Raw genomic sequence first — 24,783 nt, 5'->3', positions numbered from 1 at the left:
AGTACATATCAATCAATTCAACTTTTTATCATGATGTCATGACTTCTCTGTTTCTTCGGAGAATCTCCAGCATCACTAGTGGGCACTTCATATGGGACCCATCGTGCTATTCAAGGTTTATAGTGTTACAATTAACGTGATGCAAAATAGGTGAGAATCCAAAGAGATCACTTTCTACTGTGACACAGCAATTTACTGGAAACATCAACTGCTCACCAGAGATGATTTTAAGTGAATACTTGTAATTCTTGAGCTCCCTGCGACAGCAGCAGGAGGTCACTACAAAATTATTACAGTAGTACAGTATGTACTACAGTTAATTTTATGCAGTTAAAATTCAATACTGCATCTATACGTTTACATGATTATAGATGGCACCACGTACTGTTAAGTGTGTGTGCACATTTCAATACATCTTAACTTTTTATAATAGATTTGTGTGTGTATATCTATACATACATATATACATAGAGAGAAAGAGAGACAGAGATACATCCTTTTTTTTTTTTTTTTTTTTTTTTGGGGACAGAGTCTTGCTCTGTCACCCAGGCTGGAGTGCACTGGCGCAATCTTGGCACACTGCAACCTCCACCTCCTGGGCTCTAGCACATCTCCTGCCTCAGCCTCCCAAGAAGCTGGGATTACAGGCATGTGCCACCACGCCCAGCTAATGGTTTTTTGTGGGTTTTTTTGTTTTTTGGGCGTTTTTTTTGTATTTTTAGTAGAGATGGAGTGTCACTATGTTGGCCAGGCTGAACTCCCGACCTCAAATAATCCACCCGCGTTGGCCTCCCAAAGTGCTGGGATTACAGACGTGAGCCACCGTGCCCGGCCTAGATTTGTGTGTATTTTATAGTAAATGATAAAATAGGTTAGTATCTATACATCTTATGCATTCATATCTTTTTCTTAATTTTTTTGATGTTTCTAGGCTACGTGGTTCATCTGCAAGTTTTTTCTTTTTTTTTTTTTTTCTGAGACAGAGTCTCGCTCTGTCGCCCAGGCTGGAGTGCAGTGGCCGGATCTCAGCTCACTGCAAGCTCCGCCTCCCGGGTTCACGCCATTCTCCTGCCTCAGCCTCCCGAGTAGCTGGGACTACAGGCGCCCGCCACCACGCCTGGCTAATTTTTTTGTATTTTTATTAGAGACGGGGTTTCACCGTGTTAGCCAGGATGGTCTCGATCTCCTGACCTCGTGATCCGCCCGTCTCGGCCTCCCAAAGTGCTGGGATTACAGGCTTGAGCCACCGCGCCCGGCCTGCAAGTTTTTTCAAAGTGTCACACAAATCTCCAAAAAATTTTTCAACGTATTTATTCCAAAAAGTCTGGGTATAACTAAAGTGGACCTGCATGGTTCAAATCTATGTTATTAAAGGGTCAACTGTGTTCTATTTTTTAGGTGTTGTTTACATAAGCAATGGATTTGTAAAAACTCATTCACTAATCTATACTTTTGCGTTATTTGCCATATTTTGTACAATAAATGTTTTTTAAAATCATAAAGCAATAAACATTCCTCTTCCTTGACTTGATTTCATCAATCTTCTCTCTGACTTTTTTTTTTTTTTTGGAGACAGACTCTGACTCCATCACCCAGGCTGGAGTGCAGTTGTATGATTTCAGCTCACTGCAACCTCCATCTGTAGTGCCTCAGCCTCCTGAGTAGCTGGAATTACAGATGTGCATCACCACGCCTAGCTAATTTTTGTATTTTTAGTAGAGGCAGGGTCTTGCCATGTTAGCCAGGCTGGTCTCAAACTCCTGACGTCAAGTGATCTGCCGACCTAGGCCTCCCAAAGTGCTGGGATTACAGGCGTGAGCCACTGCACCCGGCCTCCCCTCTCCTAGAAGCTAAATTCCTTAATTGGGTTATTCACAACTGTCATCATTTTTCATCTAACATTTACCCCAAACCCACTTCAGAATGTCCCTAACACTCCTCCCAAGTGATTTTTGGTCACCACTAATGGTGACCAATAATGTCTAAGTTGTTCAATCCAATAGATAATTTTCAAGCACATCTTTTTTTTTTTTTTTTTTTTTTTTTTGAGACGGACTCTTGCTCTGTCTCCCAGGCTGTAGTGCAGTGGCGAGATCTCGGCTCACTGCAAGCTCCGCCCCGCCAGGTTCATGCCATTCTCCTGCCTCAACCTCCCGAGTAGCTGGGATTACAGGCGCCCACCACCACGCCCGGAATTTTTTGTATTTTTTAGTAGAGACGGGGTTTCACTGTGTTAGCCAGGATGGTCTCGATCTCCTGACCTCGTGATCCACCCGCCTTGGCCTCCAAAAGTGCTGGGATTACAGGCATGAGCCACCATGCCTGGCCCAAGCACATCTTTTTAGACTGCTCAGCAACTATAACCAATGGTCACCATGTATTCCTTAAAATATTCTCCCTTGGTCTTTCAGGGATAATCCTCTAACTTTTCTCCACTTTCTCTAGTCACTCCTTCACCATTCTCTCTGCTGTGGCATTCTTTTCTACCTAGTCTCTAAATACTGGAGTTACTCAAAACCAATTTCTAAATTTCCATTTCTTACCATATATCCTCTCCTAGGTTAACTCATTCCACCCATTGCTTCAATTAGTATCTGCTAGTGACTTCCTCAATATGGAGTTTGGATGTCTCAATAGAAGTGCGAATTCCACTCAAAGATCATGATTTCCTCACCAAGCCTGATTTTCCTCCAGGGTTCCTTATTTTGGTGAAAAGCATCACTATCCCATTGGCAAAGCCAGGAACCACTTTCTCCCTCACCTATAACAGTAAATCTATCCCAAGTCCCTGTGTCTTCCTAAACTGTTCTCTTCATTCCTCTTACACCACCACCACCCTGTCCCAGCTACAACAGCTACTCCAAAAGCATACATGGCTTCCTACATCCACCACTGCTCACCAAACTTCACATTAGAGTTGAACTGCTTTTTTTTGTTTTTGTTTTTGAGACAGTGTCTCACTCTGTTGTGCAAACTGGAGTACAATGATACAAACAAGACTCATTACAGCCTTAACCTCCTCAGCTCAAGCAATCCTCTTGCCTCAGCCTCCCATGTAGCTGGGACCACAGGTATGCGCCACCATGCCTGGCTAATTTTTTTATTTTTTTGTAGAGATGGGATTTCACTCTGTTGCCCAAGCTGGTCTCAAACTTCTGACCTCAAGCAGTCCTCCACCTTGGCCTCCCAAAGTGCTGAGATTACTGGTGTGAACCACCATGCCCAGCCAAAACTGCTCTTTTTTTTTTTGAGATGGAGTCTTTCTCTGTCACCCAGGCTGGAGTGCAGTGGCTCGATCTTGGCTCACTGCAACCCCCACCTCCCAGCAGCAAACTGCTCTTTTAAAAACACAAATAATGGCATACCTCTTTACCTCCATCTCCCGCATTAGTGACTTCCTACTCTTAAATATAAAAATCAAAACCGGCCGGGCGCGGTGGCTCACGCCTGTAATCCCAGCACTTTGGGAGGCCAAGGCGGGTGGATCACGAGGTCAGGAGATCAAGACCATCCTGGCGAACACGGTGAAACCCCATCTCTATTAAAAATACAAAAAAATTAGCTGGGTGTGGTGGCGGGCGCCTGTAGTCCCAGCTTCTAGGGAGGCTGAGGCAAGAGAATGCCGTGAACCCGGGAGGCAGCAGAGTTTGCAGTGAGTGGAGATCACACCACTGCACTCCAGCCTAGGCGACAGAGCGAGACTCCATTTCAAAAAACAAAAATCAAAACCATGGCCGGGCGCGGTGGCTCAAGCCTGTAATCCCAGCACTTTGGGAGGCCGAGGCGGGCGGATCACGAGGTCAGGAGATCGAGACCATCCTGGCTGACACGGTGAAACCCCGTCTCTACTAAAAAATACAAAAAACTAGCCGGGCGAGGTGGCGGGCGCCTGTAGTCCCAGCTACTGGGGAGGCTGAGGCAGGAGAATTGCGTGAACCCGGGAGGCGGAGCCTGCAGTGAGCTGAGATCCGGCCACTGCACTCCAGCCTGGGCGGCAGAGCGAGACTCCGTCTCAAAAAAAAAAAAAAAAAAAAAAATCAAAACCATTAAATGGCTAATACATCAGTAATTCTTTAATGCCCATTTTCTTTCAACAGGAATTCACTGTTGCAATGTTAATAGCACATGATTCCACACCCAGCAAAATTCAGCATTATAAAATTATGTACCTAGGGCATAATTATTTTTATACCTGACATTTAAATGGTGTTTTTGGCCAGGCGTGGTGGTTCACGCCTGTAATCCCAACACCTTGGGAGGCCGAGGCGGGCAGATCACTTGAGGTCAGGAGTTCAAGACCAGCCAGGCCAACATGCTCAAACTAAAATACAAAAATTACTAAAAATACAAAAATTAGCTGGGCATGATGGTGCATGCTTGTAATCCTAGCTACTTGGGAAGCTGAGGCAGGAGGACTGCTTGAACCCAGGAGGCAGAGGTTGCAGTGAGTCAAGTTTGTGCCACTATACCCCAGCCTAAGGGACAGAATGAGACTCCATCTCATAAACAAATAAATAAATGTTGTTTATAAGTTTCTATGTGCTTTTGTGTACATCATCAAATCTGACATATCAATTGTGTTTTATTTATTTATTTTTGAGACGGAATCCTGTTTTGTTGTTGTTGTTGTTTGTTTTTTGTTTTTTTTTGAGACGGAGTCTTGCTCTGTCCCCAAGGCTGGAGTGCAGTTATGCAATCTCGGCTCACTGCAACCTCTGCCTCCCAGGTTCAAGCAATTCTCTCTGCCTCAGCCTCCCAAGCAACTGGGATTACAGGTGCCCACCACCATACCCAGCTAATTTTTGTATTATTTAGTAGAGATGGGGTTTCACCATGTTGGCCAGGCTGGTCTTGAACTCCTGACCTCAGGTGATCCACTTGCCTCAGCCTTCCAAAGTGCTAGGATTACAGGTGTGAGCCACCGCACCCCGCCTATTTTCTTTACTGGTTTCTTTTTTCCTATTCTACCTCTAAATCTGAACTTTACGGTCTTTCCTATAGAGACATCTAGCATTTTTGCATGGTTTCAGCCAACTACAATGTCCTCCCTTCCGTTGATTCACCCATCCTTCAAAAACTTGTCCAGTCTTAACTTACCTGTGAATCTTCCATGACTGCACTCAGTATACGCTCTCTCCTTAGAAAACTGTTTGCAACTGGTGGGAGGATAGGGATACTGGATTTCTACTCACACCTCAAAAGTCAAGGTGTAAAGTGAAACCGAATCTTTTTTTTTTTTTTTTTTTTTGAGACAGAGTCTCACTCCGTCACCCAGGCTGGAGTGCAGTGGTGCGATCTCGGCTCACTGCAACCTCCACCTCCTGGGTTCAAGCAATTCTCCTGCCTCAGCCTCCCAAGTAGCTGGGATTACGGGCACCCGCCACCATGCCCAGCTTTTTTTTTTTTTTTTTTTTTTTTTTTTTTTTAGTGGAGACGGGGTTTTACCATGTTGGCCAGGCTGGTCTCGAACTCTTGACCTCAGGAGATCCACCTGCTAAAATGCTGGGATTACAGGCATGAGCCACCAAGCCCGGCCAAAACTGAATCTTTCTTCTCAAATCTGCTTCTTTCTTTTCCTTCTTCCCTTCCCTCTTTCCCTCCCTCATTTATTCATTCATTCATTCAGAGATAGGATCTTGCCCTGTCACCCAGTCTGAAGTGCACTGGCACAAACACAGCTCACTGAAGCCTCGACCTCCTGGACTGAAGCAATCCTCCCACCTCAGCCTCTCGAGTAGCTAGGACTACAGAGACATACCACCACACCCAGCTAATTTTTTTTGTATTTTTTTTGGTAGAGATGGGGTTTTGCCATGTTGCCCAGGCTGGTCTTGAACTCCTGGGTTCAAGTGATCTACCCGTCTTGGCCTCCCAAAGTTCTGGGATTATAGGCATGAGCCACTGCGCCCAGCCTGTCCAGTCATTTTTGTACACTCTAAAAGGTAAATGATGATAGAAGCAGAAAACAACACTTCACCTAGAGGATCCCCTATGCAAAGATCCTGAGGCATGAAAAGTTCTGTGGCTTTAATGACCTGAAAGGTAAGTAGGGTCAGTGCACAGCTGCTAAGGAGAGACAATTAGATGGGAAAAGAAATCAGAGTTTGAGGCATCTGTGGGATACCTACTTGAGGATGTCTAGAAGGCATCTTCATGTAGCTGTCCCACAGATCTAAGGGACCCAAGCTTCTAGAGCAATAGAAGCTTATAAGCATTTTCTTTTAGAGATGGGGTCTCACTATGTTGCCCAGGTTGGACTGCAGTGGCTATTCACAGATGCAATCTCACTACTGATCAGCATGGGAGTTTTAACTATTTCTGAACTGGGCTGGTTCACCTCTCCTTAGGCAACCTGGTGGTTCCCCACTCCTGGGAAGTCACCATACTGATGCGGAATTTAGTGCAGACACCCAATCAGCATAGCACATTATAGCCCAGAACTCCTGGACTCAAGCGATTCTCCTACCTCAATCTCCTGAGCTGCTGGGACTACAGGTGTGTGCCACTGCACTCCAGCCTGGGTGAAAAAGTGAGACTCTTGTCAAAAAAAAAAAAAAAACTGGCCAAGTATGAAGTATGGGATTAGGGGATGGTAAGAATTTCACTGCACAGGTTAGAAAGCAATTCCCATTATACTAGAGTAAACCAGCATCAATTTGATTTGATGTAGTCTGGGATTCAAACTATATTCTCACGTTTAGAGAATTTGACAGAAAAATGTCAGAATGTTAATGTGGGCAAGCTGTAGCAGCTATTACCTTTGCATACCTCACACACTTCCTACTCTGTAACTCCCTCTTTTCTGGTAACTAATCTTATCCTCCATCAAGCTCAGGGATAGGCACATGACCAGCTGAGCAATTCTAGTACTACATCCTTGGCCCCAGCAACTATTCCAATAATGGGAGAGTGACTCAGACTGAGCCATCTGGATCTCCTAATGAATACTTTTTCCTCTTTGATTGTATCATATAATCATAAAGGTATGAATAAAGAGCTTTGAGTAACCACTGCACCAACTCTCTCTTTGTTAAAGAAGTCAAAGAAGAGATGCAAACATTCAGAAAGAAGTAGTGACAAGAAGTGGACAAAGATTAAAAGTGTGAAGCCCCTATCCTTCCCAGATCCATGAGTAGATTATTTTTAAATCCCCTATGAGCCTAAGTATAGTGGCTCATGCCTGTATCCCAGCACTTTAGGAGACTGAGGCAGGAGGATTCCTTGAGGCCAGTAGTTCAAGATCAGCCTGGGCAGCATAGCAAGACCTCATCTTTACAAAAAAATTTTAAAATAAGCTGGGCATGGAGGCATGTGCCTATAGTGCTAGCTACTTGGGAGGCTGTGGCAGGAGGATCACATGAGCCCAACAGTTCAAAGTTGCAGTGAGCTGTGATCATTTCACTGCATTCTAGCCTGAATGACACAGGGAGACCCTGTCTCTAAAAATAAAATTTAAAATCCCCTAAGGAACACAGTATAGTGGTTCCTCAAAAAATTTTAAAAAGAATTGCCATATGATACAATTCCACTAGAAGAGATATTTGTACACCCATGTTCATTACAGCATTGTTCACAAAGCCAAAAGGTAGAAGCAATGCAAATGTCTTTCTTTTTTTTTTTTTTTTTTTTTTGAGACGGAGTCTCACTCTGTCGCCCGGGCTGGAGTACAGTGGCCGGATCTCAGCTCACTGCAAGCTCCGCCTCCCGGGTTTACGTCATTCTCCTGCCTCAGCCTCCCGAGTAGCTGGGACTATAGGCGCCCGCCACCTCGCCCGGCTAGTTTTTTGTATTTTTTTAGTAGAGACGGGGTTTCACTGTGTTAGCCAGGATGGTCTCGATCTCCTGGCCTCGTGATCCACCCGTCTCGGCCTCCCAAAGTGCTGGGATTACAGGCTTGAGCCACCGCGCCCGGCCGCAAATGTCTTTCAATAAATGAATGAATAAAATAAAATGCGGTATAGGCTGGGCATGGTGGCTCACACCTGTAACCCCAACACTTTGGGAGGCCGAGGCGGGCAGACCACAAGGTCAAGAGACCATCCTGGCTAACATAGTGAAACCCCGTCTCTACTAAAAATACAAAAGTCAGCTGGGTGTGCTGGCAAATCCCTATAGTCCCAGATGCTAATGAGGACAAGGCAGAAGAATCGCTTAAACCCGGGAGGTGGAGGCTGCAATGAGCTGAGATTGTGCCACTGCACTCCAGGTTGGGTGGCAGAGCGAGACTCCATCTCAAAAAAAAAAAAAGTCGTATATACATATAATGAAGCATGATTCAGCCTTAAAAAGGAACAAAATTCTGACACATGCTACAACATGAATGAACCTTGAGAAAATTATGTTAAGTGAAATAAGGCAATCACAAAAAGGCAAATAATCTATTACTCTACCTAGGTGAGGTCCCTAAAGTAGTTAAAAATCATAGAAATGGAAAGTAGAGGCCGGGCGCGGTGGCTCAAGCCTGTAATCCCAGCACTTTGGGAGGCCGAGACGGGCGGATCACGAGGCCAGGAGATCGAGACCATCCTGGCTAACACGGTGAAACCCCGTCTCTACTAAAAATACAAAAAAATTAGCCAGGCGTGGTGGCGGGCGCCTGCAGTCCCAGCTACTAGGGAGGCTGAGGCAGGAGAATGGCGTAAACCCGGGAGGCGGAGCTTGCAGTGAGCCGAGATCCCGCCACTGCACTCCAGCCTGGGCGACAGAGCGAGACTCCGTCTCAAAAAAAAAAAAAAAGAAATTAATGTTTTACTCTCCATAAAGAGGGCACAACAAATTGTTATTATTTGAAAGAATAAGCTAACAGAGAGTCCCAAATTCATATGAAACCAATCTGTAAAAGTGACACTCAGACTTTCTCATCCTGGATGGTGGCTCTAAAAAGAAAAAAAGGCTTCATATTTGAAAAGTCTTTGAGGAAAAGGCAACTCACAGAATAGGAGAAAATGTTTTCAAATCTTATATCTAATAAGGAATTAATACCCAGAATATTTAGAAAACTCCTAAAACTAAATAAACAAACAAAACCACACAATTCAAAAATGGGCAATGGACTTGAAGAGGCATTTCTCCAAAGAAGCTAAACGAATTCCAATAAGCACATAAAAAGATGCTCAACATTACTAATCATTAGGGAAATCCAAATCAAAACCACAACCCAGTCCCAGTAGGATGGCTACTATCAAAAAAAAAGAGAGAGAGGAAACTTCGGGACCCTTGTACATTGTTGGTGGTAATGAAAAATGGTACATTCACTGAGGAAAACCATGGTGGTTCCTCAAAACATTAAAAACAAAATTACTATATAAGCCAGCAATTCTCAAAAGTACAGTCTCAAAGAGATAGGAGGCTGGGCGCAGTGGCTCACACCTGTAATCCCAACACTTTGGGAGGCCGAGGCGGGTGAATCATCTGAGGTCAGGAGTACGAGACCAGCCTGGCCAACATGGTGAAACCTCGTCTCTACTAAAAATACAAAAAGTAGCTGGGCGTGATGGCGAGCGCCTTTAATCCCATCTACTCAGGGGGCTGAGACAGGAGAATCACTTGAACCCATGAGGCTCAGGTTGCAGTAAGCCAAGATCATGCCACTGCACTCCAGCCTGGGCGACAGAGTGAGACTCCGGTGTTTTTTTTTTTTTTTGCTTTTTGTTTCGTTTTGTTTTGTTTTTTGTTTTTTTGAGACAAAGTCTCGCTCTGTCACACAGGCTGGAGTGCAGTGGCATGATTTTGGCTCACTGCAACCTCCACCTCCTGGGTTCAAGTGATTCTCCTGCCTCAGCTTCCCAAGTAGCTGGGACTGTAGGAGCGCGCCACTACGCCCGGCTAATTTTGTATTTTTAGTAGAGATGAGGTTTCACCATGTTGGCCGGGCTGGTCTTGAACTCCTGACCTCATGTGATCCTCCCACCTCAGCCTCCCAAAGTGCTGGGACGGCAAGCATGAGCCACAGTGCTCAGCCCATCCAGCCTTTTATAAATGATTGTTTTTATTTACTTATTTAAGTTTATTTATTTATTTATTTTTAGACAGGGTTGCATTCCATCACCCAGGCTAGAGTGCAGTGGCACAATCTCGGCTCACTGCAGCCTAGACCTCCCAGGCTCAAGCAATCCTCCCATCTCAGCCTCTTAAGTAGCTGAAACTACAGGCACACACCACCAAGCCTAGTTAATTTTTTAATTTTTTGTAGAGACAGGGTTGGGCTATGTTGCCCAGGCTGGTCTTGAACTCCTAAGATCAAGCGACCCTCCTGCCTCAACCTCCCAAAGTGCTGGGATTACTGGTATGAGCCACTGCGCCCTGCCTCATTCAGCCTTTAAAAGGAAGGAAATTCTGACCCACGCTACAACATAGATGAAAGTTGAGGACATTACGCTAAGTGAAATATGCCAGTTACAAAAAGGCAAATACTGTATGATTCCACTTATATGAAGTACTTGGACTAGCATAAAATTCTGTTCAGAGAAAAACAATTTTCAAGCCTAGAAAGTTCAACACTAATGATAATTTTGCAGTTATAAATCCTATACAACTGACCAAACTTGAAAAACTCCTTTTTTTTTTTTTTTTTTTATTATTATACTTTAAGTTCTAGGGTACATGTGCATAATGTGCAGGTTTGTTACATATGTATACTTGTGCCATGTTGCTGTGCTGCACCCATCAACTCGTCAGCACCCATCAACTCATCATTTACATCAGGTATAACTCCCAATGCAATCCCTCCCCTCTCCCCCCTCCCCATGATAGGCCCCGGTGTGTGATGTTCCCCTTCCCGAGTCCAAGTGATCTCATTGTTCAGTTCCCACTATGAGTGAGAACATGCGGTGTTTGGTTTTCTGTTCTTGTGATAGTTTGCTAAGAATGATGGTTTCCAGCTGCATCCATGTCCCTACATATACACCATGGAATACTATGCAGCTATGAAAAACTCCTTTTTTAAGAAAACCATTTTTCTGCCTAAGAAAATTTTAACTCACTTTAACTTCATCAAAGTTTAACACTTACACACTGTGTTACAGTTACTTTAAGACTTATTACACAATATTAGTTCTAAAGTTTCTGTACTGTAGTCATGCTACCTTTTATTTTGAAAACTGAAAAATTACTATAAGAGAAAGTAATCTGACTAAAGTAGAGGCTCTCTTTTTGGAATCAGGTTCTCCAAACAAACAATTCATATGTCCCAAAAAAGTTAAAACCATACCATTTAAATCTGCATTTTCGAATCTGACCCAGACTATTTTCTCCTTTTCTTCTGTTAGAGGTGTTCCACTGTAAGCCTGCATAGTAAACAGAAACATTTGAATAAACATATTTTACAGCTTTAGTATTAATGATATTCAAAACAAAGAGTGACTTAAAGCCAACACTATACCTCTCCAACTTCACCAACCTTACATCTTGGTAACTAGAACATTTTAGAACATTATTACCCCCAGAGAATATTATCCATGTGTCTGATAACCTTGGTCAAAAGAGTTTTTAACTTATTAAAAGAACTGCAGGCTAGGCACCTGTAATCTCAGCACTTTGGGAGGCCAAGGCAGGCAGATCACTTGAGGCCAGGAGTTCAAGACCAGTCTGGCCAACATGGCGAAACTCTATCTCTACTAAAAACACAAAAATAAGCTGGGTAGGGTGTGGTGCATGCCTGTAATTCCAGCTACTGGGGAGGCTGAGACACGAGAATCACTTAAACCTGGAAGGCAGAGATTACAGTGAACAGAGATCGCACCACTGCACTCCAGCCTAGATGACTGAGCAAGACTCTGTCCCCTCCACACAAAAAAGAACTGCAGAAACCTAAAATACAATGATGACAATCTATTATGAAGCATTACTATAATTCAAAGGCAAACGAGAAACTAACCATCCCCTATACTGGTCAACAAATAAGACTTAGAAAACAAACAAAACTACTACCTTTTATCTATTAAGTTGCTAGGTGTTTGTGGCTATTATACTGTACCTATACTTTTTTTTAAGAGTATTACTGTACTTTTTTAGTCTCTTATCAAGCTTCTAGACCCAACCTATCATCTGCTTCCTGGAAGCCTGCAAGGGTCAAAAGATAAGCATTAACAGCATGATGTATCAACAGTATTCAACAGTATTCAAAAGGAGGCATCTCCCATAAAGCATGTTTTTTCTTTTACTTTTTTTTTTTTTTTTTGAGACAGAGTCTCACTCTATCATCCAAGCTGGAGTGCAGTGGCATGATCTCAGCTCACTGCACCCTCTGCCTCCCGGGTTCAAGTGATTCTCCTGCCTCAGCGTCCCAAGTAGCTGGGACTACAGGCATGTGCCACCATGCCCAGCTAATTTTTTGTATTTTTAGTAGATACGGGGTTTCACCATGTTGGCCAGGCTGGTCTTGAACTCCTGACCTCAGGTGATCTGCCCCACCTCGGCCTCCCAAAGTGCTGGGATTACATGGGTGAGCCACCATGTCCTGCCTAACATACCTTTTTTAAAAAACACCAGCTTGAGCAACATGGAGAAACCTCATCTCTACAAAAAAAAAATCTGGGCATGGTGGCATGCACCTGTAGTCCCAGCTACCCAGGAGGCTGAGATGAGAGGATCACCTGAATCTAGGAAATTGAGGCTGCAGTGAGCCATGATAGTGCCACTGCACTCCAGCCTGGGTGAGAGCAAGACTCTGTCTCAAAAAAAAAAAATTTATTCCCTAATATTATTTAATCTAATCAAATCTTACATTTGCATTTCTCAAAACTACAAAACTAACACTGGTGCATTACTATTAAACCCCAGACATTATTTGGATTTCACAAGCTTTCCCACTAATGCCCTTTCTCTGCTCCAGGATCCAATCCAGGACGCCACACTGCATTTAGCACAACTTCCTTTTTTCCCTGCATCAGGCTTTCCTTTCCTTTAACATGGTGAAGCACTAACACTTTCAAATTCTTCTTCAGCTTAGCAGACTTACTCCTTTGCAACGTTTGATTTTTGAGTGATATGCAGAACAAAACAAGGCTGAAGAAGGTCTTTCAGTGTATTGGGATTCTTGAACCTCTTTTTGCTTTACCTGTGAGGGGCAAATAAGTCTTGCAAAATGAGGCTTATACGCTTTTACTATGTCTTCAAGTTTTCCTCTCTCCTTAGTAGACATGGTGTTTTTTATTCAGCATTTTTGAAAAAATTCTGGGAAGCTAACTGAAGCACCTGAGCTCTGCTTTGTGTGTTCCTTACTACAGCTTTGCACAAAGGTGTATCCCGTCCTTTTTTGCCTCTTATGATCTCCTTTTCCCATGCTTAGATATTTTATTCTCAGTAAGTCACAGACTCACCCATTGCCCTTCTAGCTTTCACCTGATGTCTTTATTAAAAAAAAAAAAAAAAAAAAAGTTTGTTTTGGAGTTTGTTTGTTTGTTTGTTTTTTGAGACACCCTGTCACCCTGGCTGCAGTGCAGTGGTATGATCTCAGCTCACTGCAACCTCCGCCTCCTGGGCTCAAGCAATCCTCCCATGTCAGCTTCCCAAATAGCTGGGACTACAGGTGTGTACCACTACACCTAGCTAATTTTTGTATTTTTTGTAGAGATGGGGTTTTACCATGTTGCTCAGGCTGGTCTGGTACTCCTGGGCACAGGCCATCTGCCCGCCTAGGCCTCCCAAAGTGCTGGGATTACAGGTGTGAGCCACCGCACCCAGCACCACCTGATGTCTTTATAGAGGTCAATGTACTGCCATACTTTTTTTCCTTTTCCCCCAGCACTGATTAAAAGCCCTTCTTCAAACAAGAGCAACTGATTTAGCCCTCTTATTTAGAGTCAAAACTTTCACCTCACTACTGAAAAGATTTATTTACTTCTTTTATACTTCAGCACTGGTTTCTAACACACGTAAACACACTCATAAGTACAAAGTTATTTTTGAATGTTATATAACATAGCTATAATCATTGTGTCAGTCTGTATGCTGTCTTATTTGTTCACTGTAGAAAAAATAATTTTCATAGTGTACTATTGCCATAAGTATAATTTTTATTTACAGCAAATTATTCTATAGGGACCATGATATGTCATTTGCTTAACTGACATTTAAGCTGGTTACAAGTTTTTACACTGAAAATGTAAAAATTTCATATATACTGAAAAGTTCTAAGCTTTAACTTTTTCTTTGTTGAATTATTTTTTTAAAATAAATTTTTGGCCAGGTGCAGTGGCTTACGCCTGTAATCCTAGCACTTTGGGAAGCCAAGGCTGGAGGATCACCTGAGGTCAGGAATTCGAGACCAGCCTGGCTAACATGGTGAAACCTCATTTCTACTAAAAATACAAAAATTAGCCAGGCATGGTGGCACATGCCTGTAATCCCAGCTACTCAGGAGGCTGAGGCAGGAGAATCCCTTGAACCTGGTAGGCAGAGGTTGCAGTGAGCTCAGATCACGCCTTTGCACTCCAGCCTGAGCGACAAGAGTGAAACTTCATCTCAAAAACAAAAAAAAAAATCAAATTTTCATAAGTGAAATTATTAGATCAAGACACAACCAAGGGCAACTTCCGGCCATCAATGCTATCATAACTAGAATTCAATGGGTGATAATTAAAGAAGCTGCTACCAGTCCAACAACACATGTTCTCTCTTTAGGAGGATATTTGCAGACCCAGAGAATACCTAGGCTCCGTGAATTTGATGATACCCAGAATAGAGCAGGAGGCAGAACACAATATTGGCAGAAGACATTATTTTTTAATGTCTGACCACAAAGTACCAACACAGGACTCTGAATTAAATGTGGGGAAAAAAATGTTAGAAAGCACTGTTCTCATGTCAACCAAACAGTAGAAAAAATGTCTAATACGGGACGGGCACGGTGGCTCATGCCTGTAATCCCAGCACTTTGGGAGGCCAAGGCAGGCAGATCACAAGGTCAGGAGATCAAGACCATCGGCGAAACCCCGTCTCTACTAAAAATACAAAAATTAGCCAGACATGGCGGCAGGCGCCTGTAAGTCCCAGCTACTCGAGAGGCTGAGGTAGGAGAATGGTGTGAAGCCGGGAGGCAGACCTTGCAGTGAGCCAAGATCACGCCACTACACTCCAGCCTGGGTGACAGAGTGAGACTATCTCAAAACAAAAAAAAAAAGAAAAAAAAAAGTCTAATATAACAAAAAGTTACTCCTATTATTGCTTTCCTAAGCAAACTGTCATCAGTAGGTGCTAAAATGATGACGTCTCACCATTACAATTAGAAACTGTAATGTCTCTGGCTCATCTGATTATTTTGACTACTGATTGCATGCCAGAAATCTACATCTCTACCCTGGATCTCCAGTCTCAAGCTCCCTCCAGGAAAGACTACTTACTATTTGCTTTGCTTTATTTTATGCTTTATATAGATGACACCCTTTAAGCCTCAAAACAAACCTACGATGAATAAGATGATTAACCTGAGTTTACACATAAGGATACTGATGTTTAGAAAGGTTCAATAACTTGTCTAGAACTAGTAAGATATAGAGCTGAAATATAAAGTCAGATCTAATATCAAAGTCTATGTTCTTTTTTTTTTTTTTTTTTTGAGACGGAGTTTCACTCCTGTTGCCCAGGCTGGAGTGCAATCGTGTGATCTCGGCTCACCGCAACCTCTGCCTCCTCGGTTCAAGCAATTCTCCTGCCTCAGGCTTCCTGAGTAGCTGGGATTACAGGCGTGCACCACCACGCCCAGCAAATTTTTGTATTTTTAGTACAGACGGGGTTTCTCCATGTTGGTCAGGCTGGTCTGGAACTCCTGACCTCAGGTGATCCACCCACCTCAGCCTCCCAAAGTGCTGGAATTACAGGTATGAGCCACCATACCCCGCCCAAAGTCTATGTTCTTAATCACTAAGCTACTCTAAGCCTAATGTGCAAAATGTTAAGTTATAACTTCTCTGCCAAATAAAGCAAACAGCTACTAGGATCCTATTGTCCCCACTACATTCTTACTCCATTTATTACTGTTGGATTTTATTCCACTCTATTCCTCGATTCAAATGGCATCGCATTCATTAAGCCTTCTTTGATGTCATTCAAGTGAATTTAATTGTCCTTCTACTATATTACCATAACACTCTGTTTATTTTCTCCTTTTTTTCCCACTCAGCTTTTCAGGTTGAAGGCACTTTGTTTCCTAGGATCCTCTCATAAAGCTGGGACGCTGGATCTATGAATATCCTTTTTGAACACTCCAGTTACAGATACCCATGGTAGTCAAGGAAGACTACAAAACCATAAGGAGAAAGTATGGAAACCTCTCCCTTCAGTTGTCCCACTAGAACAGTGCTTCCCAAAGGTACCATTTCACAAGAATCACCTGAGAGTCTCACTATCCCTACAAGTTACCAGTTACCATCCCAAATCAATTGTGTTAAGACTCTGCGACAGGAAATTATTACTTTTAATAAGTATGCCAAGTGATAACTAAGTTTGGCAATAGTATAAATAGCATACTAGATAATCCCAGTAAGGCAATTCTCATTCTTTATTCTCATATTTATATAAAAGGAACAGTAAAAGACTTATCAGTTAGAGTAACAGGATACCCTAGTTGGCACAAAAGTGCTTCTCAAGATAAAAGAGATGTAGATTTGTGTTCACGTATAATATTTAGCTGTTATCTAGTTAAGGAGTGCAGAGTGTATATTGCTTTTCTCCCTTCTGACAGGCAACACTTAAATAGGACAAGAAAATATAAACCTGCGAGAGTCCCAAATCTCTACTAACAATTCACCTTGATTCTTCTTAGGAGGGCAAAGTCCTGAGGAATAACATTTACGCCACGGTCATCACAACACTGCAGCACATCTAAACAATAATGTAGTCCCACCCTACCAATGCTCAGGATGCTAAAACACCAAAAACCTTTCTGAAGTTGCTGGTACTAGTGTCAAGTTTAGGAAACCAAACATTTCAGAGCTCTCCTGACCAAAGGGAAGCTGAAAGCACATATAGACACTTACCTGTGGCACAACATCCTGCAGAAAAGTCACAACACTTTCCATGTAGGACTGCTCTCTGGAAAAGGGTGAAATAGACAACACTGGTCAGGAGAGCTTAACATAGACCATGAAAAAAAGCTCTATTTACAAGCCTTAATAAAGTCACTCGTTTTCTGTTGTTGTTGTTTGTGGTTTTGATTTTTTTTTGTTTTTTTTTTTTTGTTTTTTTTTGAGACATGGTCTCATTCTGTCACCCAGGCTGGAGTGCAGTGGTGTGATCTCGGCTCACTGCTGCCTCGACCTCTGGGGCTTAAGCAATCCTCCCACCTCAGGATCTCAAGTAGCTGGGACTACAGACATGCGCCACCACGCCCAGCTAATTTTTGTATTTTTTGTAGAGATGGGGTTTCACCATGTTGCCCAGGCTGGTCTCAAACTTCTGAGCTCAAGCGGATCCTCCTGCCTCAGTCTTCCAAAGTGCTGGGATTACAGGCATCACTCATAATATTCAAATAAGGCAAAAAAAAAAAAAAAAAAAAAGGCTAACTCTTATCACCTGATATTTCTGCTAAACTACTTTCTGGTTTCAAGGGTCTTTATATATGTTATTAAATGTAAATGAGCTTTTAAACATTTTTAAACATTATCTCTTTTAAAAGTCATGCTCTCCTAATTTGATAGAGATAGTTTCTAAGTCATATTTGAAGGAGTGATGACAGAGACCTAAGGTAGGACCTTGCTCTTGAGTCAGAGCAGAAGAATGCCCTAATTAGAGCAAGTAAAACGACTGCTGATGACTCACTATCTAGTGACCTTCTCTTTAAATTGGTTATGAACCTAGTCCCTTACTTGTATATAGCAGGTGAGTCTACATTTTCTGGAGATACAGGCATTAGAAGAAGCTATTAAGCCTTCACAGAACTTTTGGTATAGAAAAGACATACAAAAAAATTAAAATGCATAAAAATGAGGGAAAGCTGGGTGCAATAGCATGTGCCTGTAGTCCCAGCTATTTACGCAGCTGAGGTGGCAGCATCATTTGAACCCAGGAGTTGGCAGCCAGGCTAGGCAACATAGCAAGACCCCATCTCTAAAAAACAAACAAAAAAAAAAAAGGGAAAAACAACATTGTTAATTAAGTAAGGACACTAAATTAATGCATTTTAAATATAAAGTACATAAACTTCAGCAAGGGGAAAAAAATAATTTCTTCAAGATACTATTTTAGGCCAGGCATGGTGGCTCATGCCTATAATCCCAGCACTTTGGGAAGCCGAGGTGGGTGGATCACTTGAGGTCAGGAGTTCAAGACAAGCCTGGCCAAAATGCTGAAACCCCATCTCCACTAAATATACAAAAATTCGCTGGGTCTAGTGGTGCACCCTGTAATTCCAGCTGCTCAGGAGGCTGAAGCAGTAGAATCACTTGAACCCAGGAGGTGGAGGTTGCAGTGAGTCAAGATTGCGCCACTGCACTCCAGCTTGGGCAAAAAGGAAAGACTCTGTCTCAAAAAAACAACAACAAAAAAATAAAAATACTAATTCAAATCCATTTCAAGAGAGATGTGAAAAATCACACTTGAAAATAATATGATTTATCATAAATCCTATTAAAAAAAGCAATATGCCCTAGAGACCTACAAAAATTGATTAGGCCTAAAAAAAAAAATTAGGCTACCTCTCCAACTTCATTTTTTGCCACTCTCCTTATTCTGATTCAGCCATATGCAACTTCAATTCCTAGCACACACCAAGTTCTTCTTTGAATCAAGACCTTTACACCACCTTTCTCTCTATCTGGATTCCTTCCCATCCCCTTTCCTTCCTTTTAGATAAGTGTTGCCTCCTCTGAGAGAGCTTCCGTGACACCCTTATATATATTTTCCTTTGTCATTCTCCATTGTAGTACACTGTGCACAATCACAGCCTATAAGTGTTTTACTTATTTACTTGTTTGCTTCAGCCTAGACAATTTGACAAAACCCCATCTCTACCAAAAATTAGGCCTGGAGCAGTAGCTCACACCCGTAATCCCAGAATTTTGGGAGGCCGAGGCAGGCAGATCACCTGAGGTCAGGAGTTTGAGACCAGCCTGGCCAACATGGAGAAACGCTGTCTCTACTAAAAAATACAAAATTAGCCAGGCATGGTGGCACATGCCTATAATCCCAGCTACTCGGGAGGCTGAGGCAGAAGAATCGCTTGAACCCAGGATGCAGAGGTTGTGGTGAGCCAAGATCACGCCACTGCACTCCAGCCTGAGCAAAGTAAGCAAAACTCCGTCTAAAAAAAAAACAAAAAAACAATTAGCCAGGCATGGTGATCCACGTTTGTAATCCCAGCTACTTGGGAGGCTGAGGCAAAAGAATCATTTGAACCCAGAAGGCAGAGGTTGCAGTGAGCCAAGATCATCCCACTGCACTCCAGCCTGGGCATCGGAGCAAGACTCCATCTCAAAAAAAGGAAAAAAAAAAAAGAATTTTATATATATATATATATATATACACACACACACACACATAACATATATATTGATTGATTGATTTTATTTTTTTGGAGACAAAGTCTTGCTCTTGTCCCCCAGGCTGGAGTGCGATGGCACGATCTCAGTTCACTGCAACCTCTGCCTCCCAGGTTCAAGCAATTCTCCTGCCCCAGACTCCCAAGTAGCTAGGATTACAGGCTCCTGCCACCATGCCTGGCTAATTTTTGTAGTTTTAGTACAGACAGGGTTTCTCCATGTTGGTTGGGCTGGTCTCAAACTCCCGACCTCAGGTGATCCGCCCACTGCCTCAGCTTCCCAAAGTGCTGGAATTACAGGTGTGAGCCACCGCGCCCAGCCATATATATATATATATTTTTTTTTTTTTTGAGACGGAGTCTCATGCTGTTGCCCAGGCTGGAGTGCAGTGGTGCGATCTCGGCTCACTGCAAGCTCCGCCTCCCGGGTTCCCGCCATTCTCCTGCCTCAGCCTCCTGAGTAGCTGGGACTACAGGCGCCCGCCACCGCGCCCCGCTAATTTTTTGTATTTTTAGTAGACACAGTCTCACTCTGTCACCCAGGCTGGAGCGTAATGGCACAATCACAGCTTACCACAGCCTCAAGCTCCTGGGCCCAAGTGATCCTACCATCTCAGCCTCGTGAGTAGCTAAGGCTCCAGGCGCCTGCCACAACGCCTGGCTAATTTTTGTATTTTTTTAACACATGAGGGTCTCGGGATGTTGTTCAGGCTGGTGTCAAACTCCTGGGTTCAAGCAATCCTCCCACCTCAGCCTTCAAGTATACATATCTTTGGTGGGGCACGGTGGCTCACACATGTAATTCTAGCACTTTGGGAGGCCAAGGCAGGCAGATCACCTGAGGTCAGGAGTTTAAGACCAGCCTGGCCAACATGGCAAAACCCCATCTCTGCTAAAAATACAAAAATTGGCCAGGCGTGGTGGCACTCGCCTGTAATCCCAGCTACTTGGGAGGCTGAGGCAGGAGAATTGCTTGAATCTGGGAGGCAGGGGAGGAAGTGGAGGCTGCAGTGAGCCGAGATGGCGCCACTGCACTCCAGCCTGGGCGACAGAGTGAGACTCCATCTTAAAAAAACAAAAAAGTATACATATCTTCAAACCATATTAGATTATAAGCTCCTAGTAAGTATAGACATTCTTTGTCAAAGAATGCCAAAAACACAGACACGTACTATGACACTTACTTTGAAACTTTCTGACATAGACCTAGACTAAGAGATACTTTTTTACAGATAACACATGGATACATAGACAGGAACAACACACACTGGGGCCTATCAGAGTTGGGTGGGAACAGGGAGAGGATCAGCAAAAATAACTAATGGGGACTATGCTTAATACCTGGGTGATGAAACAATCTGTACAACAAACCCCTGCGACATGAGTTTCCCTATATAACGAACCTGCACATGTACCCTTGAACTTAAAAGTTAAAAGAGATACATTTTTACATCACTGTCTGGTAAATACATACATACACATCTATGTGCATGTCATGAAATAATACAAACTCCCAGCTATATTTTCTATTATATTCTATTTCATTTTTTTTTTTCTTTGAAACGGAGTCTCGCTCTGTCGCCCAGGCTGGAGTGCAGTGGCATGATCTCGGCTCACTGCAAGCTCCGCCTCCCGGGTTCACACCATTCTCCTGCCTCAGCCTCCCAAGTAGCTGGGATACAGGCGCCCGCCACCACGCCCGGCTAACTTTTTGTATTTTTAGTAGAGACGGGGTTTCACCATGTTAGCCAGGATGGTCTCGATCTCCTGACCTCGTGATCCGCCCGCCCCGGCCTCCCAAAGTGCTGGGATTACAGGCATAAAAAAGTGCCTGGCCTCTATTTCATTTTCTACTACAACTCCTGACCCACTAAACTGATTTGACAATCCACTAACTTGTTAAACTTGGAGTTTGAAAACACTGCTCTTCGGGATTTGGCAGTGTTCTTCATGTACTCTGTAAATGTGCTGAATACATCAACTTAACTCTCCAAATTCTGCATTTGGCCTTGGCAATTATTATTATTCACCCCATAAAGCCAACATTTAAAAGATTTTTACAAAAGTAACCGCTGTTCATAAAGAAAACCTAAATGTTAGCTACTATTCTGAGTAATATTTTCTTCAGCTATTGGGTTTATCTGAAATGTGCTTACGTGACAGCCTGGGGACGAACCACAACTCCACCAGTACAACGACTGGGTCTTCTTGGGGAATCTGTAGCCATAGCTTCATTCATAAAACCTGTTTCCAGAACAAAAAAATAGAAAAACATGGATCATTGTTGGGGGTAGGGAGGAAGATTTATGATTACTCACTAGAGATCCCTTGTCAAAAATGCCTCAAATGTAGGAAACTTTCCCAGAAATTCCTGTTACACCAGAAAGGGAAAAAAAGATGAAGTAGGTTTTTAATTTTTTTCAAATTATAATGAGGGGTTTGGGGGGTTATTATTATTTTTGAGATAAGAGTCTCGCTCTGTCGCCCAGGCTGAAGTTCAGTGGCACGATCTCTGCTCACCGCAATCTCTGCCTCCCAGGATCAAACAATTCTCCTGTCTAAGCCTCCAGAGTAGCTGAGATTACAGGCAAGCGCCACCATGCCGAGCTAAATTTTATATTTTTTTTTGTAGAGACGGGGTTTCACCATGTATCCCAGGCTGGTCTCAAACTCCTGAGCTCAAGCGATCCATCAGCCTTAGCCTCCCAAAGTGCTGAGATTACAGGCTTGAGCCACCGCGCCCATCCTGTTTTTTTTGTTTTGTTTTGTTTTTTTTGAGACGGAGTCTCGCTCTGTCGCCCAGGCTGGAGTGCAGTGGCCGGATCTCAGCTCACTGCAAGCTCCGCCTCCCGGGTTTACGCCATTCTCCTGCCTCAGCCTCCCGAGTAGCTGGGACTACAGGCGCCCGCCACCTCGCCCGGCTAGTTTTTTTTTTTTGTATTTTTAGTAGAGACGAGGTTTCACCATGTTAGCCAGGATGGTCTCGATCTCCTGACCTTGTGATCCGCCCGTCTAGGCCTCCCAAAGTGCTGGGATTACAGGCTTGAGCCACCGCGCCCGGCCTGTTTTGTTTTTTAATAGGACCAGGTCTCAGAACCACAAAACAATTTAAGGAAGACTCTTGCTGTACCCCCTTGGTCTGTCGTTAACATAAATTACAAGGGTAAGAGAACCAGATCATGGGATGGGAATTTACTTAAATTTTATGTTGAGATAGTGAAAATACACACGGTACAATATTTCAAGACCAAACGGAACAAGTGACATGATACCACTCTACCTTCCAATTAAACCTGTTGGGAATCTATGAGTAAAGACTGCATGGCCACAATTTCAATCACATTGGTAACACCTTGCTACAGTAACCTAATCACCAGAGTTTAATAAGTAACAAACAAGTCAAGCAATTATTTATTTGACTAGTAGAAAGTAGTCAAATAAGTAACATAAACTTATATGCTGTTACAGTCCTTTACCCTTTCCCGTCACATCAGTAAATGCTTATCCTAGAATTTTTCATGACCCTCTGAATCAGAGATTTTAAGAGCATGGAGTCGGCTTGGTTAAGGTTAAAAGAGGACTGACAGCAGTATCAAAGATCTCTTACAGGGCTCAGGGAAGCCCACAGCCTGGAACTCATCTTGAAGGCACCTAAAACCATCATTTGTAAGTAGGGAGCATTCACACCTGATGTGAAAACTCCAAACCTGTGCGCCCCACCTCCTACAACCAAAACACCCTCTGCCCCAACGAGCAGAGCCACCACCTCCTCAGAGGGTACCTGCACCTCCAGCCCCTCATCCCTCTCATTCTCATCCCATTCTTGCTTTCTCGAACCACAGTCTCCCAAGCCCTGTCCTTTAAGGGCCCTGTCTCCTGAGGACGACCCTCGCCAGCCCCTCAGGCCCCAGTCTCCTGAAAGACACTCGCACGGCACTGCCCACTTAACCTCCAACACGGAGCCACCGCTGCCCCCGGCCGCCCTCCGGCCCCTTGCACTGCTCCCCTCCCCCTCCAGTATCGACACCTCTCTCTTGTCGAATTCCTGCCAGCCCGACCCAGTCCCCTCACGCCGCCAGTCCCTCGTCCTCCCCAAGCCTCCCCAAAGCCAAAGCCCCGCCAGCCCTCTCACCGGCCGCCCCGCCGGTTAACGCTGTTCTCCAGCTCTAGGCTCACTGTTTGGAGTCTCCCCGCTTGATTGACGGCAGCCACTTCCTACCACGCCTCAGCGGAACCACCCCTCTAGCCAATCCCAGAAGCAAACCGGCTATGGCCGGGCACCGCCCTTGGAGGTCAGCTTCGCCAACCAGCAAGTAGGAAAGAGGCGGACCCGCCTCCTGAATGTGTCCAATCCGCTGGGGCTGGAGGGAAAACACAACAGCATGTAAGTTCGGGTGAAGCCGACGTGTCAGGTTCGGTTGCGAACGCAGGCAGCTGGGGAGTAATTACGAACATGTACATTTTTTTTGGAAGACAGAACCTTCGTGGCTTTGAAAAGAAAATCAATATGTTCCAGACTCCTGTCCCGCTCACGTGAGCGTCTCAAGTTGGAGCCGGAGGACAGGGAGACTGGTCTGTTTACATCGAATTCTCGCGACAGCTGGTTCGAAGCTCAGAGCACGTGGACATGGCAGCTGCCAATCACTTTTAGCTGGCCACTCACTCGTCCCACACTCGCCTTCTGCCCAGCCCTTGGCGATGTGTTTACCTTCCGGGAGCCTAGGCTGGCTCGCGCCGGTTATCAGCAGAGAAGGGGTTGATCTGAATAAGGGGCGCGGCCGGTAATCTCAACCATTTGAGCTAGGTTTGTAGACCACGCCTGACCCCTTCCTTGCCTCAGTTTCCATCTCCCTTATTGTTGAGTATCGAGATCTCGCCATTGTGATTTCATCAGTTACATTTATTAATATAAGTAGAGTAATACTGACTGATTTCTTGAACACTCAGCACAGGCCTTCGTATATTTCATATACAGTACTCTATATGTATTATCAAATTTAATGTCAACGACAGGTCCGTGAGGGTATAGCTTAGGCATGGTGAGCTGGGGGCGGTGGATCACGCCTGTAATCCCAACATTTTGGGAGGCCAAGGCGGGAAGATCGCTTGAGGCTAGGGGTTCTAGAACAGCCTAGACAAAATGAAGAAACCCCTTCTCTACTAAAAATAGCCAGGTGTGGTGGCGGTTGCCTGTAATCCCAGCTACTCAGGAGGCAGAAGAATTGCTTGAACCGGAGAGGCGGAGGTTGCAGTGAGCCTAAATCGCGCCATTGCACTCCAGCACTTTAGCCTGGGTGATAGAGTGGAGT

The 24,783-nt window shown here is 44.0% G+C and overlaps 1 protein-coding gene across 15 annotated transcripts in view; it reads right to left on the bottom strand.

Moving 5' to 3' along the window:
- The window catches only part of LOC105476856 (BCAS3 microtubule associated cell migration factor), a 710,244-nt gene extending 686,507 nt beyond the window's left edge, over positions 1 to 23,737 (bottom strand). For all 15 annotated transcript variants that reach the window (XM_071082810.1, XM_071082809.1, XM_071082814.1 and 12 more), the window contains exons 1-4: positions 23,607 to 23,737; positions 21,631 to 21,718; positions 16,977 to 17,031; positions 11,210 to 11,285 (exon numbers count right to left, since the gene is read on the bottom strand). In XM_071082810.1, coding sequence (XP_070938911.1) covers positions 11,210 to 11,285; positions 16,977 to 17,031; positions 21,631 to 21,713 — 214 coding nt within the window. In that variant the 5' untranslated portion in view covers positions 21,714 to 21,718; positions 23,607 to 23,737. The remainder of the gene's footprint in view (positions 1 to 11,209; positions 11,286 to 16,976; positions 17,032 to 21,630; positions 21,719 to 23,606) is intronic.
- Between the last annotated feature and the right edge of the window lie 1,046 nt (positions 23,738 to 24,783).

This window comes from Macaca nemestrina, chromosome 17 (genome assembly GCF_043159975.1).
Source record: "Macaca nemestrina isolate mMacNem1 chromosome 17, mMacNem.hap1, whole genome shotgun sequence".
NCBI lineage: Eukaryota > Metazoa > Chordata > Mammalia > Primates > Cercopithecidae > Macaca > Macaca nemestrina.
This window is presented reverse-complemented; position numbering and strand designations above follow the sequence as displayed.